Below are 16,686 nucleotides of genomic sequence, written 5' to 3'. Positions count from 1 at the left end.
TCAAAAGAAGACGGCTTTGCTGTGTGCTTGTTATTTTGGAAGACATGCCGTGAGCTTCATGTTTGGAGGAACGATTGGTGACATTGTTGTTGGAGTGGGATGTTTGGTGTGGGAAGAGGAAGGGACATGGCGAATGCAAATGGCAGAAGTACAAAGGAATTGGCCAAGCAAAGGCCGTGGTAACTCTCAACTTCACCTAACAATTCTTGCTGTGATAGACCTTCACTCAAAGTATTTTCATACACAAGTGCATGCGGAAAGATACTTCTGATTGAGTGCATGCGCCTCTACATTGTTGGTTGCTGTTATCCACTGCAATTCACTGGACGAAACCGGGATCAGTGACCTAAGCCGCCAACAACCGGCCGTGCTCAGGGTCAAGTGGCATTCCTCATCTTGTCTTGATGAATCGGATCGAGATCTCTCTGTTGGATTTATCTCACATTTAAAAGGATGCTTCCTCCGACAGACTGAAACTTGGATGCAAAGGGACACCTTCTAAAAAGTAAACAAAGACCACCAACAGACCACTTCAGGTTCAAATGACGTCATCCCGCCATTAACCGTACATTACCCCACGATCGACTGATCCCCGCGTCCCGTCTTTGGTTGGACACATCAGATTTCTTGTCTGAATGGGGAAACACAGGCTTTTTCAACCTTTCACCACTCTTTCCCACCATCCATTCCATCCATATTTCCGTCTCGGTGGTATCCATGATTGACCTGCGGGCAGGTCTTGTCTCAACCGATCAGCGGTCATAACCTCATCGTTAACAGAGACATCCGAACACACTCACTTACAATGTCACACAAATCCGTCAGGTCTGTCAACTCGTGGACCTCCCAAGAACGCCGCGAAGCAGAGGCACAAGTCGTCGCCGAACATCTGCCCGCTGGCTACACCGCCGAATTCGACGCCGAACACAACAGCCAAGCCCAAAACCCCCAAGATGGGCCCTATGAAGCGACAACACAGTCACAGACCAACACGGTCTCAACCGGCGGCGGCGAGGGGTCCTCCTCTACACGGACTCGCTCGACAACACCAACCCCAGACGGAGTAGAGAGCACCGCCGCCTCCTCCCTAAAACTCCAAGGAGGAGACATCCACCGCGACCTCTTCAAGATCGACGCCTCAGCCAAAATACAACAGCTCCACCGACGAGCCAACACCTTCCACACTCCGCGAGAATTCGAGCAAAACCCCGATGTGCCAATGACCGTAGCCGACCAGCTCGCTCCCGGCGGCGCCCGCCGCGCCTTCTTACACCAGAAACACGGCGGCAACGACTTCCTAGCCGCCCGCATGCCCATCACCCGCAACTTCGTCGAGTTCCTCGACCTCTACGGCAGCTTCGCCGGCGAAGACCTCGCCGATTCCGACGAAGAAGCCATCGAAGAGGAAGAGGAAGAAGCCCGCATAGGCGAAACCACGGCTCTCCTCGGCCACCGGCGCCCCTCTACCCGTAGTATTCGAGTCCCCAAAGCCCGCCCCCACACGGCCGGCACCACCAAGACCTTCTTCACGCTGATTAAAGCCTTCGTCGGCACCGGCATCATGTTCCTCCCCAAAGCCTTTGCCAACGGCGGCCTTTTGTTCTCCTCTCTCGCCATGGTTTTCGTCTCGGCGGTAACCATGATCGCCTTCCACCTTTTGTTGCAGTGCACACACCACCACGGCGGCGGCTACGGCGAGATCGGCGCCGCCATCGCGGGCGAGCGCATGCGTACCTTAATCCTGGCCTCCATCACCCTTTCGCAACTCGGCTTTGTGTGTGCAGGCATCGTTTTCGTAGCCGAGAACTTGACGTCCTTCCTCAACGCCGTCACGTCTGGCTCCCAAGCGCCATTATCTTCGGTAGCACTAATCGCCATCCAAGTAGCCCTCCTCGTCCCGCTCGCCTGGATCCGCAACATCTCCAAGCTCGGTCCCGCCGCTCTGCTCGCAGACGCATGCATCCTCATCGGCGTCAGCTACATCTACCAATTCGACTTCCGCTCTCTAGCCTCGAACGGAATCCACAAGTCCGTAGTCCTGTTCAACCCCGAACGTTATACACTGATGATCGGCTCCGCCATCTTTACCTTTGAGGGAATCGGCTTGATCCTGCCGATCCAGAGCTCCATGGCGCAGCCGCAGCGGTTTGAGTGGTTGCTGGCTGTGGTGATGGTGATCATCACCGTGGTGTTTACGAGCGTTGGTGCACTCTCCTACGCGACATTTGGGACGGATACGCAAATAGAGATCATCAACAACTTCCCGCAGGACAGCAAGTTGGTCAATGCTGTGCAGTTCCTCTACTCGGTCGCTGTGCTGGTGGGCACGCCCGTGCAGCTGTTCCCGGCGCTGAGGATCATCGAGGGCAAAGTCTTTGGGCCGCATCGGTCGGGAAAGAGGAGTCTGAGGACCAAGTGGATCAAGAATATGTTCCGGTTGGGGCTGTTGGTGCTTTGTGGAGTGGTGTCGGTGTTGGGAACGGGCAATCTGGATAAGTTTGTTGCGTTGATCGGGAGCACGGCGTGCGTGCCGCTGGTGTATGTGTATCCGGCGTATCTGCATTATAAGGGCGTGGCGACCGGGAGGTGGGCCAAGGTGGGGGATGTGGTGATGATGGTTCTGGGAATGGTTTGCATGGTGTATACGACGGCGGTGACGGTTTATTATAGTTTTATGTGAGGGGATGGTGTTGGGGGTCTGACTTAGCTTACATGGAGTTCTCGGGTTGGACTTATGGACGGTTCTTGAGTTCGGGAGGGAGAGAGGAAAAAATGGCGGGCTTTGAACTGTGAATTTGCGGCGGTCCAATCGGTGAGAATACCTAGGGTTCATGTCTGTCATATTGTTAAAAGCGCAAGAGAAATAAAGCACTGATGTCTTCAAGGAAACAATCGTAGCACGATATTTGCCGTTTATTCTTGATTCTTCAGAAGACTGAGTCGGAAACAAACTAAAGAGTCTACCTATCCACGACTCCGGCCCAGCTCTGGATTACCACACAACAGTGAACACATCGGGTCAGAGACCATCGACGCACCTGTGCTGTTCACCATCAACACCATGGTATAGTTTTCGCGTTATGAGTAACCATATCAACCGCGATCCTCGGCTCCTTCTCCAGCAAGCTTGTCCACATCTTCAAGTTTCGGCTCCCAGCCATCGTATGTATATCATAGTCGCAAAGATATTTGCGAGCAAAGCACGCAATCATCGATCTCATCCCTTCATGTGCGTCCGGGTGTATCTCTTCATCCCAGAACCGGCGTCCCTGATGGTAGATAAACCCAATCACGTCCACTACCTCACGGCATATCTTTTCTTCTAGGCCAAGACAGTCGCCAGGGGTAGAACGCCGCATCAGTACTTGGAAGGCGGTCCGTAAGTGTTTGTAGGCTACAACCACGAGCCATTGAATCTTGTGGAACTTGGCGAAAGCCCAGATCTGAGCATATTGTCGATACACTGATGCAGGGCTTGGTGTCTGCACAAAGGGGCTGCTCTCGTAAATCCAAAAGGCATCTTGGTTTATTCTCCTGGCTTCGCTGTATCTTTGGTGTTTGCGCAGGATATCTTGTTCTGGGAAAGACATAATCTGGATTTTGTAATCACCCGTGTATGCGTATTGCACAAACAGGTTAAAAATGTCTTCGTCGATGAAGTTGCTCCAGTCGACCGGCTTGGCGTTCACACCTCCACGGCCGGAATTTTTATGTTCAGAAAGGATGCCATGAAGGGGGTCGGATAGGCTGGCGATGAGAGACTTGCTGAGATGGTATTCTCTTTTTGAAGGGCCAATGAGGAATTTGACGAGAAGAGGGGAGCATACGCTTTAAGGTGAAAGGACGTTGTTAACACACGCCTTCGTGCGAGCGGGCATTTAGGAAGGAATATGAGATTTGACTTACAGCTGGAGATCCCTATCTAACAGCCCACGAATTCCAGTATCGAGTGGGCTCCACCAAAGGCGCGTAAGGTTTCCTGCCATCATGTCGTTGGATCCTGTGGTCAATCGGGACTGATGCTTTGGCGATTAACGAGGAAAATGAAAGGGGCGGTGACACTGGTTAATATCCAGCACAACTTAAGGACGGAGCTGCTAAACGGACACTTCAGGTAGCCATACATACCTGCTCATCTTTGGGCGAAAACGGACCATCACTCACGAGGCCAATGAATAACGGGCCTCTAGCAGGCCATGAATCCGACCCGAGCGGCCGTGCAAACGGCAATATCGATCTGTGTGCACATGAACAAACATCCGTTTGTCCATACCGACGGCAGCGTCTCCAAACAACCTTGGCTTACGAAACGTACAATGCGGCCTCTGGCATATGAATCTCCTCGACCTAGGTATTGCCGGTTTGCTCGGCTAGACTGACTGCCGGCCAGCGGCGTGGAATCGATCGAAATAGCGTTCCGGCATCCGATCAAGCACAGGGACGAATGATTGACGAACAACATCTCTGGTAGTATGCGAAGAGAAAGTTGTAAGATGGATCCCGTCGCATGTGGCCGAAAGATTCTTGTTGGCTTTGGCCCTCGATGGGCCAGTCCAAAGAACGATGCCAACGAAGGCCGTCATCATGCTGGAAGCACGTCAAGGAAAACCCCACGAAGTGTACATAAACCATATGTTGAGGAGACTCGAGACGGGAAGATAGAATGGAAGATCCGGGAAGAAACTTACCGGGGAAACAGATGGACCATAGTCCATCCCGAACCTTCGAACTTCCATGGTCGGTCGAGCGAGGCGACACTGCGCTGTCCGGTTCATTCTGTTATGAGAGAGAACTGCTTGATGAGTGATTTGGTGGGAGGTGAGAAGCATCTTTCTTGAGGCTGCCAGGCCAGGTCTGAAAAAGTATCAGGCGAGTACATGAAAGACGTGGGCTGGGTGGGTTGCACTTTCCCAGTGTCACAGGTGTCTTGGGATGAGTTTTTCGTAACTGAACTTTAGGTAGGTAAGTACCTCTGGACTTCAAGAGCTTGTCTTGGAACGAGGAAGGAAGGACCCAAAACTTGGACACATGATCAATCGATGTGGCTCCGGGTAGCTCACTATGGTGGAAGGTACGGTCTCGAGATTGGCAGGTGGCACTCCATACACTATCCCATCCCGTCCTGTCTGCCAATGTGTGCCCGGCTCGTTCACCACGAAGAACCTCCCGTCTTGGAACCGAGGAAAACGAAGTTGAAATCATGATACACTGAGGTGATGGATGTCAAACACTCTCGTCGGTTGCCGCGTTCCTTACCTACCTACCAGCTGTATCAGCACCGGCACCAGTACCGATAGTCCGGCACCCACCGGCAAGCGTGCACTCACTATCCCGTCCCGTAGTAGCCCAGGCGCTGCCCCTGGACCTTCCACTTGGGCCTTATACTTATAAGGTCCCGCTTCAGCACCCCTCAGTAACTTCAAGTTCCCTCGCTAATACCTTAAACGTTCCCTCGTGGTCAAGCGGTATGTGGCGGAGCCAGATAAACATTGCTCGTTGCGTTGGTAACGGTGGTACAGTTTTCGTAGGCGTGTCTTGAGTGGACGGGTTCGAATCCTGCTGCTCATGGGCCGCTGAGCTTTTTGTTTTTGTTTTTGGTCTTTTTTTTTGCACACTACCTACCTCTACACTTGTACTATTTCTCTCGATCTGTGTGGAAAGAAAAGGGCATGAAAAGTAAGTAGAGATACCTAGTCATCTCCCTGCATTGGTTGCCTTCCCTCGGCCGCAGCTTCTAGTTCCACCCCTTGTCCTCTCTTCCTTCCCTCCTTTTCACCTCCCGTCTTCCTCCACCCTCCTGCCCCTGATCCTCCCGTCCTTCTTTCACCTCATCTTACCGGCTGCTCCTCAACATCACGTCATCGCTTTCCATATCTGCCTGTTGCCCTGGAAGCATCGCTCTTAACAGTTTCGTGCCAAACAATCGCCTTCTTCGCCCCGATCTTTCTGGTTTCCTTCTTGGGCAGTGATAGTTGAGATCTAGCATCATCGCAGATGCAGCAGATTTATCACCGTTGTCTGTTAGGGCACTAACAGAGCTTCCACTTCCCCTGGCTCAACTCGGTAGTCGCACACACACCCTTGAGACACTGTGGAATTACCGCGCAACGACAGATGGGATGAGACTTTTAGTTAATCGAGATATGTTGTCAAGTAAGCCGCCGTCGATGACCCGAACGCAAGTAATTTCTGTGATGTCGTGGTGCTGTTGTTTTTCTCCATCGTCGAGAGCGCCAGCTTCCATGTTTTTCCGTCATGCCCGGTCCGGTCCCCTTTCGCGCACTATCACCCATGGGCCGAAAAACGTAGCCAGACGGGGGCACAAGCTTCAACCATATGCTCATTCACATTTGCCATTTCTAAATGGGGTATCTATCTACCTACTTTTCCAACTCTAACCTCTCTCTTCTCTCCTTTTACCTCTCTCACATCATCCAAGTAGCCGTCCAGTGCTGAGTGTGATTCACGGATATCCAACGTTCTCCAACACCAACCAACCCAACCTTCCATGCCTCACCAAACACCTCACCACCACTATACCCTCATGCACCATAAAAATACTTCATAAGTATACCTATCCCAATCATTAACATTACCATCTCACTTTCATATCCAAGAATCATTATCCACCTCAATCCTTCTTCCCCAAGGATCCCTCTACCGGCACCGGCTTCTTGACGTCGCCAGGAATTGTGGAGGAAGAAGTCGTGGGCGCGACATCCTCGCCAATCTGCTCCGTAGGCGGACCGGCATAGTTCTTGTGGCCCCAGGTGATGTACCACGCCAGAGAAATGGAGGTGAAGCCGACGAAGACGACGGGGGCGTAGTTGACGGTGCCGGCGGTGACGGGGAGGTAGGCGGGCATGCAGAAGAGGGGGACTGCGAAGAAGGACCAGGCTATTTTTCACGGGAGTTAGTTATCGCCCAGATAAAAAGGGGCGCTTAAAGGGAGGAAAACTTACCAAGAGCAACAATATTGCAAAACCACCCCAACTTGCCCAACGGGAACTTGGCGTCCACGACATGCTTCCGCTTCTCAATCATCGACACGGCAATCGGCACCGCGTACGAGATGGTCAGGCAAATGACACCAGCACCACTGAAGGCGTTGAAAGCCGCCGACGAACCAAAGTAAATGACGCCCAGAAAGATCTGGATAACCATGGACAACATCATCGCGTTGAGCGGCAAGTCCAAGCCAGTATGCACCTGCTTCCACCACTTGGCTCCGGGAATCGCACCGTCGCGAGCGAACGCCCAGGTGCAGCGGGAGGCGGCGGTGGTGCAGGCGGTGCCGCAGAGGATAGCCAAGACCATCAGGGGAATAAGCAAGCAAATGGCTCCGACGGAAGAGCCGACAGCGGACTTGAGGATGGTGGGGACGGGCTGGCCGGACGGCAGAGCCACCAGCATGGCGATGTCGGGGAGGACGAACATGAGCGGGATCATGAAGACCAGGCCGCCGATGGCGTTGATGACGATGGTGATGACCATGGCCTTGGGCACCTGGGTGGCCGGGCGCTGGACTTCCTCGCACATGGAGATGATCATGCCAGTGGAGGAGGTGGCGTAGCCGGCGTGCAGGAGACCGACGCAAAAGGCCCAGCCCTTGGGCCAGCCTGAGGTGGGCTCGAAGTGGCCGAGGGCGTAGGCGCCGGAGCGGCGGCCTTCCTTGGCGACGACGAGGATGGTGACAAGGATGCAGATGAGTCCGACGAAGGTCCAGACGATGGCGAAGGTCTGTGGTTGAGGTTAGAAACTTTTTTCAATGCAAAGGACGGCAAAACTTACATCCAAAAGAGGCAGGATCTTGTTGCCCAGGGCCGAGATGGCGTTACACAGCAACGTGATAGCCAAGAACACCAAGAAGATCTGGTACGTTTCCGCCTGCCAAATATCGCTGCCGTCCTCTTTTTGAAAGACATTGACACAGGCGACGAAAAACAGAGCAGTACCAAAGTTAACAGCCAAAGTAATGATGATGTTGCCAACAACATACGCCCATCCGCAAATGTAGGCCGACACTCTCCGAAATTTCGCCGGGGCAATCATGAAAGTCTGGTAGTAGACACCGCCAGCCGTAGGGTAAACCGAGGTGATTTCGCCGAGAGAAGCAGCAACACAGAGAATAATCGAACTGACAATGACCCAGCCCCAGATGACAACAACGGGCCCGCCGTTCTGCAGCGGGTAGTATATGGTGGTGGCCAGCCCGTAAGGGATCGAGGCGAGGACGAAGGACATGAAGGCGACGTGCCACGTTGAGCGGGTGCGCGCCAACTCGGCCTTGTAGCCGAGGGCGTTGAGGAGGTCATCGCCGTCACTGGCCGAAGTCGTCTCACCACTGAGGTCGTGGCTGCGCGGACGAAGAACTTCGGGCGGCCTGGCGGCATAGCTGCCGCTCGCTTTGGCCGTTGTACTCATGGCACGGGGAGCTGCAACGGCGGGACGGGACTGAATATGCTTCCTGTGACGTCAATCGGTGGCCGGTGTTGCAGGTCGCAGGTCGCAGGTCGCAAGTCGCACTGAGTCGGACACTGGATTCTCGTCAAGCCGGATGCAGTGGACGGTGATGGATGACAGGTGTTGTCGTCGTCGTCGTCGATTGGCAGTGCGACTTGTCACCGTCAATGTCTCCCAGAGAGGCGGATAAGAATGCTAGGTAATGGGTGGTCGTCGTAAAAGTCGGATGATATGGAATTAGGATCGAGACGGGATGATAGGCAGAATAGGTATTTATGAGGTTCGGATGATGGGCGTTCCCAAACATTTATTTGTCCGTGCAGTCGGGTGCGGCATGCAGGATGAGGTGGTGCTGCTTGCAGGCCTGAAGCGACCCTCGCGAGTGCCCTGCAGCGACCCCTGTTTAGCTCTTCTTCAGCTTAGGTTCCACTTCCCTCTTTCTGTGGTGTGCATCGTGGCATCCAATGGAAGTGGAATCTTTGGACCCGAATCTTTTTGCAATCTGTGGGGTAATCTTTCGTTTCTCACCCCATCATAATTCTTGCGCTTTCCCCCACGGGCTTTTCTGTTTCTTGACCCTTTTGGTCCAATTATCCCGCTCCCCACGAGGTTGCCGTGCAGACGGTGCAGTCGACCCCTGCTAGTTGCCATGATTCGCTTTACCCCCCATACGTCAGTCTTACCCGTTTATAAGTCAATGGCAGTGAGTTGGTCAACTCCATCTCCTCTTGACCATATCAAATATCAGAATCCGATTCTGAAAGGCTTTCAAGTCCAAAAGTCTTCAACAAGCGATTTGTCACCCATTCTGCCCATTCTCTCCATGTCCCCCGGTGCCCCGGTGGGCTGATACCATCACCGCGTTCCGCAACATCGCCAGCATTGTTAGCATCAGCTCACGCATGTGATGATGCTATTCCGCATGGGGCTTATCAGAGCACCAAACTTCGTGCTAGCCCGCTGCTTCTGGTAATTCGTGCGCTCATCCTCCATTTTCGCCAGTTTCCGATTCTTTTTCTCTGGGACAACTGCAATACTAACGGCTTTTCACTTTTACCTCAGCTGTACACTACGGCAGATCGGTCGGTCGGTTGTCCGTTCCTGGTTCCCCGGACGGACCCCGATAGTAGAAGGACTTCCGTTGTGTCTTGCCGTCTCGAACTTGTCTTGATTTGGATTTTGTCTCGGCCGAGAAATTTGGTGTTTCAGTTGCAGAGTTTTTCGACTTCCATTCTATCGAGTGTTACTACATTCATTTGAGGATTTGTTATCTGGGCACGTGTTAGGCAACCAACGGCCAACAAAACCATCATGTTTTTGTAAGTTTTGTTCCAGATGGACCGCTAGGTCTGGCCTTGTTGAAAAGCATGAGGCGAGCATTAAGCGCTGCAGCCGCTGTAGATGACCTGTGGTGAAATGGAGTTCCCCTTGATAGAGAAAACAGAAGGAAAAGAATTGTCTAGAATCTCACCTGTGTTCCAAAATCCACCAATTTTGCGTTATCCATCTCCATTCTCTGCTTGCGAATCTGCTTGACCTCCGTAGGCGCTCCGTAGGCGCAGAGCAAATTTGCCCACAATCTCGGGGTCACGGAGAAATGGACAAGCCCATGGGCCTCCACCTTTCCTAGCCTTCCCCGACTTTTTTGTCCACTTTTTATGGAACTTTGCGGAAGTTTGTGGAGACCGGACCAGGACGGAAACAAGCAAGCGAGAAGCTTTTGTTGCTCGGGGATTATCCTCGTCTTGGGAGATGGGGGAGCCTGGTAGTACTGGTGCTAGTTATCAATGTCAGGAACAAAAACCACACCATGACGGTGTTCTTTGACATGTGATAGTCGTTGAGAAAAAAACTAAAACGTGAATGGTGCTGCCTGGAGAGCTCAACGACTATCACATGTCAAAAGAACTCTCATACTGAACTCAACAAAGTTGGTGCCGTTGAGGATTGGGGCTGTGTGGTTATTCTGTTTAGGTTTTTTGTATCGTGCCGCCCGGTTCACCGGATGTGAAGTCAAGAGATAACAAAAGGCCATATTCGTCTGCATCGGCGGCGCATGTCGTAACAATTTTTAGTCAGGGCAGCACGTTGTTGTCCTTAACCACCACGCTCATTTCTGGAACGAACTGCTTCGATCGCGGGTGCTCAGCATAATGGTCGAGACGAGGAGGAGTTCTTGGTCGCAAAAGACATGGCTTGATGGGTTTATGTGGCACGTTGGCGGATCATCGGCTTTCTGTGGGTTGAGCGAAGAACAAGGAAGTTTGGGAAAAGTTGAAGAACAACGACTGACAGTGGAAGTGATAGTAGCCTGGAAATACTTGTAAATGAGCGATGTCTCAAGGCACGTGCAATATGCTTGACGCGTGCTTCGGTCCTTCCCGTTCCCGTCCCGTCCCTCCATCGATCCGAACCTGTGCGTATGTACGTCCATGCGGGAGCATTGAACCCTTTGACAAGTGGACAGAGAGGAGAAAAAGACCCGAGAGGATCTGTAGAACATCGTCTTGATGCTGCACCCGACATCACTCGCCTTGGCTGTTTATATGTACCCAGGAGTGGCACCTGAAGATCAAGGCGTGTTACCTTACGCAGGGTGGTAGGCCAAGGGTAGATATCATATGCGTTGAATTCGTATCTTCGTTAATGTAAGCATGTACACATCTCCTTATTCCCGCTCAACTCCGATACCACTTGGACCAACTCCTCGCCTGTCCCGCTACTGAATAACTGCATGTAACCCCTGCTGTGATTTACACCCGCTTGAAGAAGTAGACATAAGCAGTCTTCTTCATCTCCTCAACATCCACCACCTTGACTACCTTCTCATCGTTGAAGAGGACCCATGAGGTCTCGTCCTCACTGAGCTTCTTGCGGATGAACGCGACATAGTGTCTACATGTTCATGGTTAGCAAACTGCTGTGCCAAGTTTGAAATGGTAAAAGACTCACCCAGCATGAATACTCGTTCCCTTGTGGCACACAATCGACTGCAACTGGAACTTGGCCGGCAACTCACTGCTGCCCGCCTCCTTCTTCGGTCCCTCATTGGCAGCCGGTGCCTCCTCAACAGCATCCGCACCATCATCATCAGGATGGCTGAACAGCCACTCGATGGCCCTTTCTACATCACCACCCGTCTCCTTCAGTGCCTTCACAGCCCTCGGTCCAGACAATCCCATCGACTCAAGCATGGCCAACTTCTCCGGGTCAGCTGCGCCAGCACCTCCCGAAGCCGCACCACCACTGCTGCCGCTGAGGTCCAAAGGCACATCAATATCGGGGTCGTCCATGTGACCAAACAGCCACTCCATGGCAGCGTTGGCATCAGAGTTACCCGTGGCGTGTAGCGCCTTCTCGCCCCGGACTCTGGGGAATCCCATGGCCTCGAGCATGGCAAGCGCCTCTGCGTTAGGGACAAATGCAGGAACGTTGCTCTTGGCCGACTCATCTTCAGGCAAGGCTTCTTCGTCAGGCTGCTGACCCTTGGAAAGGTATTCGTCTAGCTCAAAGGGCTCGTCATCAACAATGACGGGAACATCAATCTTGACGGGGACCCAGTTAACAACAGCCATCTTACGAGCATTAACAACGAGGACATCCGGGAAGGTCTTGAAGCCTTGGCGCTTGGTAAACCCATCCTTGCTTCCGCAGCCCGCACAGGTCAGCTCGACAACCTCGGAGGCAGTCAGATTATCAAGACACTGCTTGAGCGTAACAGGCTTGTACTTGGGCTCTTGACCCTCCTCCTCGGGTGGGAGCTTCTCCATGGGCACATCAATGAAGACGCTGTCCTGCTCATTGCTACTGTAGCGGACCTTCTTGCAGTTGAGGCACTGCAGACGCTGCTCCATGACGAAGCGCATGGGCTGGGTAGGATCACCGAGCTCTGCTGGGTGCTTGGATCTGGTAATGAGCTTGATCAAATGCTGCAAAAGCTCAAAGGCGTCTTGCTGCCGCATGGTCGAGAACTCCTCATGGCCACGACCCATGAGGTGCTTGAACATGGAAGGCTGGAGACCCTTTTGGTGAGGGACGTTGGGAGTGTGCTCAGAGGCAAAGACATCGGAGTCTGACTTGGAGTACCGGCCGGAGAGTAGACCGTCACCGAGCTTGCGAAGCTGTGTTTCGAGATCCTCGGCGGGATCTGATACGCTGGGTAGAGAGCCGAGCTTGTCGCCGTAATACCGTTGCTGGAAAGAGGGCAGGTCGTACAGACACTGGAGGATACTGGCAAGGTAGCAACTGTTTCCAAGGTTCTTGAGACCTGTCAAGCCAGGGCCAAAGACAGGCGTCAACTCCTTGCCGTCCTCAGTAGTCATGGAGAACTCCCATCGCAAGTTTTGCTCGATCTGCATCTCTGTCAAACTCTTTTCCGTCTTTTCGCGCTCGGCAAGGATAATGCCCCAGTTGGCCAAGTGAGCGCCCAGGTTATCATCGATACGCTCTTCGTCGCAGTTGTAGCAGTATACATCGGCCGTTCCCTCGGGGGTGATTGAGCCGAGCTTGACAGCGACGCCGTGCTTGGTCTCGGTCGCGTGAGCCAAACCGTGAGAGTTTCCGCTAACACCACCGAATTGGGCGCGGCCACAGCCAAGGTTTCCGCATTCCAAGCACAACCAAAGGTTTTCGTTGAGGTCGCACTTGGAGCAGTGGCCAAGATGCTGAGATTCAATCTTGCGGGGCTCTCCTTGTTGCATTGTCAAGATGTGTTCGCAAGTCGTGAGCTCTTGTTCCCAAGCCTTGACCTCCTCCTTGCGCGAGAACGTGTTGGCCTTCATGACGGCGTCGATGACGGGGGCAATGGTGGCATCTTCCTTGTCCAAGTTGTCGATTCCACAGTCCAAGCACTTGACTGTGAGTGTTGTATCGTAGCGATCGCTTTCGGTTTCGGCCGCGATGGCGAGCTTGGACATCTTAAGAGGAGGCTCATTGCGCTCGATGATCTTGCGGGTTCGGCGAATGTTGAGGACGAGAGGGTGGTTTCGAGAGGTGGCGTGAAGCTTTGCGTGGTTCCGGTCGCCAGCGCAGCCGCCGTTAAAGCACTTTAAGCAGACATCCAGACCAGCTGGGTCGTCCTATACACAGAGAGGTGGTTAGTTACGCTGGACATAGTAGGCATAGCGAGGGAAGAGTAGGATAGAGTACGGACAATAGAATCGAAGCATTGGGTACAATCCTCACGATAGACGTTGTCGGTAGGCGACGGCTTCGCGAGGTCTGTCAAAGTGGGAGTCAGCTATACATACTGTTCAGAGCTGAGCTGTGAGCTCCATGATGGAATAGAAGCTGAGCTGAGCTCCAAATAGTAAACAAGACTTACTTGCGGACCCGACGTGGGGGCACGACATGTTGGGTGGTTTCGTGATGGTATTTCGAAGATTGTGTAGCACCAGGAAGGAATCGAATTGTTGGATGAAGTCTATCGCAGAGTTGTATGGCAGAAGAGAAGATGGAAGAACCGTGGAGGAGGAAGCTGTAGCTGCGTGAGGTATGATGTTGTGGGGTAACTTTACGCGGCAGGCACAGCAACCACTCCCAGGCAACCGCGCTTCAGTGGCTCGTGGCTCATGGCACGCAGTGACAGTGGCCTCCCCGCCTGTCGCCCTCGGCTGCCGCCTTCCATTTGAACCCCGCTGTTTCATGGATTGTGACAGCAGGGATGATGTGCAGTCTGGGGAAGGTTGAGCAGGGATTGGTGCTTGCCTATCGGTGGTGGACGATTTGTTATGCAGCTCTTAACATTGTGGCACGTAATACAGTAGCAAGTCAGATAGGGCTTGTTAAGAAGGGGTCCTTTTCCAGTTTGTCATCAAAAACACAGAGCTTTGATACGCAATAACCATCAGTGCCATGAAGCAAAGAAAGAGATGGAAAGTCATAATTCTTGAATAAGACACAAAGGGAACACTATTGTAAGTATTTCCATTTGTCATCGCGTGGAAAAGAGGTCCAAGTGATCTTCCAGAATTCTGAGAGAATGGCCAAATTGCGAGTCGTGGATTCGGTGTTCCGTAATCTGATCATCTTATCTCCGCGGTATTGTGGAGCCCAAGACTGTCTTGGCGCTCTTTATCCAACCGACTAAGCCGACGTCGGAATGACGCCCCCATGTCAGTGACAGCGCGTCTTGTCACTGACCTAACACAGACCTGACCCGTAGCCTGCTTAAGATGCCCCGCTTTTGTTAGCCAGAGCTTTGGCCAACCCCTCTTTTCGTGTCCCAAGTGCGGCAAGTCGAGTCGCCCCCTTGTCATCATCGACTTTTGGTGACCAAGTGCCGCAAACCCGCAAATCCGCAGCCAAATCCGCAAATCCCGGCAACTTTTAACCAAGTCCGCCAACCTCTTTATCTCGGCCACTTCCACTTTGCCATCACAACTCCCGATATCCTACGGAAACAACCAAACAAAACAAAACAAACCCGTCATCAACAAAACATCACAATCAACACATCCGCAACCATGTTTTCCAGATCCGTTCGTACTCTTTCCGGCCGCGTCCTCGCCAACGCCGTCCGCCCTACCGTCATCCCGGCTGCGCGCCAGATTGCGCCCGCCCTCGCCGTCGCCGCCAGGAGGTCTTACCACGAGAAGGTCCTTGACCGTGAGTATTCCCACCTCGGCCACTCATTCGCGCCCTATCTCCCCATGGATATGGGATACTGCCAGACAAAAACAGATGCTGACATGTCTCAATATCAGACTACTCGCGCCCTCGCAACGTTGGTACCCTCGACAAGAAGGACAAGTCTGTCGGCGAAGGCCTCGTCGGCGCCCCCGCCTGCGGTGATGTCATGCGTCTTCACATCAAGGTCGACCCCGAGACTGGAGTCATCAGCGACGTCAAGTTCAAGACTTTCGGCTGCGGTTCTGCCATGTGAGTATCATCTCCTTCCACTGATAACCACAGAAGCCTCGGGAAGCCATGGGAGCCAAGAAAAATATCCGAAGGAGACCGGCGATACGATATCGACACCGCACAACAATCATATGAAACGCGACCGACAACGAAACAATTCTATCGATTTACAGTTCCAATTACAACACTTCCATTCAGGATAAGCAGGGAGACTTGGCATTGGAGAGTCGAAAACCTCCGAGCCGGTACACCCAAGCTCCGGCGCTGCTCGCGTACCCACACGAATAAGCGACCTCTCCCCGTGCCTCTCTCAACGCCTTCGACAAACGAATGGCGACAATCCACCACGCTCCATGTCGAACCGACCTACTCGGATCCAGTACCTACGATTCTACAAAATGACAACATCTCGTTACATTGGCTTCCCAAGGCTTCAGTGTCACCATGACATTCCAAACGCAGCTTACTAACTCCCTCCAGCGCCTCTTCCAGCTACGTCACCGAGCTCGTCCGCGGCATGACCCTCGAGCAGGCCTCCAAGGTTAAGAACACGGAGATTGCCAAGGAACTCGTAAGTCCCCTCTAGCAGTCCAGTCCAGTCTAGACTTTTCTTCTGTACCATGTTCCCATGCTCCCGTGCACTCTGAACTAACCGTGTCACCCAACACCCACAGTGCCTCCCCCCTGTCAAGTTGCACTGCAGCATGCTTGCTGAGGATGCCATCAAGGCCGCCATCAAGGACTACCGCACCAAGAACCCCCAGGCCATGCCCACCAACCTCGCTGGCACCGGCGCCAAGTTCGAGACTGCCCACGCCTAAATTTGTCACCTACTGACAAGCCACCTTGGGAGGATGATAATGGGGGTTGTATGTTGAAGAAAGCTAAAAGTGGATTTTGCGCCAAGAGCCGCAAACCTTGAAAAGGTCGGCCATGCATGCGTCGTTGGGTTTGTCGTCTCTTTTTTTGGCGGGGTTCATTAAGGGATTATCACATCATCCATTAGCGGAGTCTTTCGGAGTTTTGGATTGATTTTGGTGGGTTGTTGTTTCTTTCCTGTTGTTGTTGTTGTATGTTCAACACCACAACCACTTTTTTTTGGCTGGTTTGTTGCTGGTTGCGTTGTTGTAACGGAGAAAAGCAAGCTTTATTCTTCTTTCTAAACCTTCTATCCTGTTATACCACAACCTCATTGTCCCCATCTGTATGTTTATTACGCCTTATGCATATGGTATATATCAACATACAATGCACCCACTCCATTGAGTTGAAGATGTGTTTGACACCGCGAGTTGTTCTGTCTTTTTCTTCCTGATCGAAGGTTCCATTGGATGCTATCCCAAGGGGTGGGTTTTCCATTCG

The 16,686-nt window shown here is 52.7% G+C and overlaps 5 protein-coding genes across 5 annotated transcripts; 2 read left to right on the top strand and 3 right to left on the bottom strand.

Moving 5' to 3' along the window:
- The first annotated feature begins 706 nt into the window (after positions 1-706).
- B0H65DRAFT_463510 (transmembrane amino acid transporter protein-domain-containing protein) lies at positions 707-2,946 on the top strand. Its single transcript, XM_062826707.1, has one exon. The coding sequence runs from the start codon at positions 806-808 to the stop codon at positions 2,678-2,680; it is 1,875 nt and encodes a 624-aa protein (XP_062683544.1). The 5' UTR covers positions 707-805; the 3' UTR covers positions 2,681-2,946.
- Positions 2,947-2,974: 28 nt separating this feature from the next.
- B0H65DRAFT_572368 (uncharacterized protein) lies at positions 2,975-3,986 on the bottom strand (the record flags this gene model as incomplete). Its single annotated transcript, XM_062830507.1, has 2 exons — positions 2,975-3,828; positions 3,907-3,986. The coding sequence occupies 2 exons, from the start codon at positions 3,984-3,986 to the stop codon at positions 3,054-3,056; spliced, it is 855 nt and encodes a 284-aa protein (XP_062683543.1). The 3' UTR covers positions 2,975-3,053.
- Positions 3,987-6,329: 2,343 nt separating this feature from the next.
- Positions 6,330-8,899, bottom strand: B0H65DRAFT_538991 (amino acid/polyamine transporter I). The gene is made up of 3 exons (XM_062829104.1): positions 7,792-8,899; positions 6,963-7,740; positions 6,330-6,897 (listed from the first exon to the last, which is right to left on the bottom strand). Exons 1-3 carry the CDS (start codon positions 8,422-8,424, stop codon positions 6,632-6,634), a joined length of 1,677 nt encoding a protein of 558 aa, XP_062683542.1. The 5' UTR covers positions 8,425-8,899; the 3' UTR covers positions 6,330-6,631.
- Positions 8,900-11,074: 2,175 nt separating this feature from the next.
- B0H65DRAFT_463502 (uncharacterized protein) lies at positions 11,075-14,088 on the bottom strand. Its single transcript, XM_062826706.1, has 4 exons — positions 13,787-14,088; positions 13,616-13,683; positions 11,416-13,541; positions 11,075-11,358 (listed from the first exon to the last, which is right to left on the bottom strand). The coding sequence occupies exons 1-4, from the start codon at positions 13,812-13,814 to the stop codon at positions 11,217-11,219; spliced, it is 2,364 nt and encodes a 787-aa protein (XP_062683541.1). The 5' UTR covers positions 13,815-14,088; the 3' UTR covers positions 11,075-11,216.
- Positions 14,089-14,740: 652 nt separating this feature from the next.
- On the top strand, positions 14,741-16,585 carry B0H65DRAFT_463500 (iron sulfur cluster assembly protein 1, mitochondrial precursor). The gene is made up of 4 exons (XM_062826705.1): positions 14,741-15,069; positions 15,168-15,342; positions 15,805-15,895; positions 15,999-16,585. Exons 1-4 carry the CDS (start codon positions 14,928-14,930, stop codon positions 16,143-16,145), a joined length of 555 nt encoding a protein of 184 aa, XP_062683540.1. The 5' UTR covers positions 14,741-14,927; the 3' UTR covers positions 16,146-16,585.
- Positions 16,586-16,686: the final 101 nt, after the last annotated feature.

Source organism: Neurospora tetraspora, assembly GCF_033439725.1.
Source record: "Neurospora tetraspora strain CBS 560.94 chromosome Unknown B0H65scaffold_3, whole genome shotgun sequence".
NCBI lineage: Eukaryota > Fungi > Ascomycota > Sordariomycetes > Sordariales > Sordariaceae > Neurospora > Neurospora tetraspora.
This window is presented reverse-complemented; position numbering and strand designations above follow the sequence as displayed.

Coding starts and splice junctions, on each gene's coding strand:
- B0H65DRAFT_463510 (XM_062826707.1), top strand. CDS start 806: ATGTCACACAAATCCGTCAGGTCTGTCAACTCGTGGACCTCCCAAGAA.
- B0H65DRAFT_538991 (XM_062829104.1), bottom strand. CDS start 8,424: ATGAGTACAACGGCCAAAGCGAGCGGCAGCTATGCCGCCAGGCCGCCC. Junction 7,741..7,791: donor AGATCCTGCCTCTTTTGGAT/GTAAGTTTTGCC, acceptor CCTCAACCACAG/ACCTTCGCCATCGTCTGGAC. Junction 6,898..6,962: donor TTGCAATATTGTTGCTCTTG/GTAAGTTTTCCT, acceptor CGTGAAAAATAG/CCTGGTCCTTCTTCGCAGTC.
- B0H65DRAFT_463502 (XM_062826706.1), bottom strand. CDS start 13,814: ATGTCGTGCCCCCACGTCGGGTCCGCAA. Junction 13,684..13,786: donor CCCCCACGTCGGGTCCGCAA/GTAAGTCTTGTT, acceptor CCACTTTGACAG/ACCTCGCGAAGCCGTCGCCT. Junction 11,359..11,415: donor GGAACGAGTATTCATGCTGG/GTGAGTCTTTTA, acceptor ATGAACATGTAG/ACACTATGTCGCGTTCATCC.
- B0H65DRAFT_463500 (XM_062826705.1), top strand. CDS start 14,928: ATGTTTTCCAGATCCGTTCGTACTCTTTCCGGCCGCGTCCTCGCCAAC. Junction 15,070..15,167: donor CCACGAGAAGGTCCTTGACC/GTGAGTATTCCC, acceptor TCTCAATATCAG/ACTACTCGCGCCCTCGCAAC. Junction 15,896..15,998: donor CGGAGATTGCCAAGGAACTC/GTAAGTCCCCTC, acceptor CAACACCCACAG/TGCCTCCCCCCTGTCAAGTT.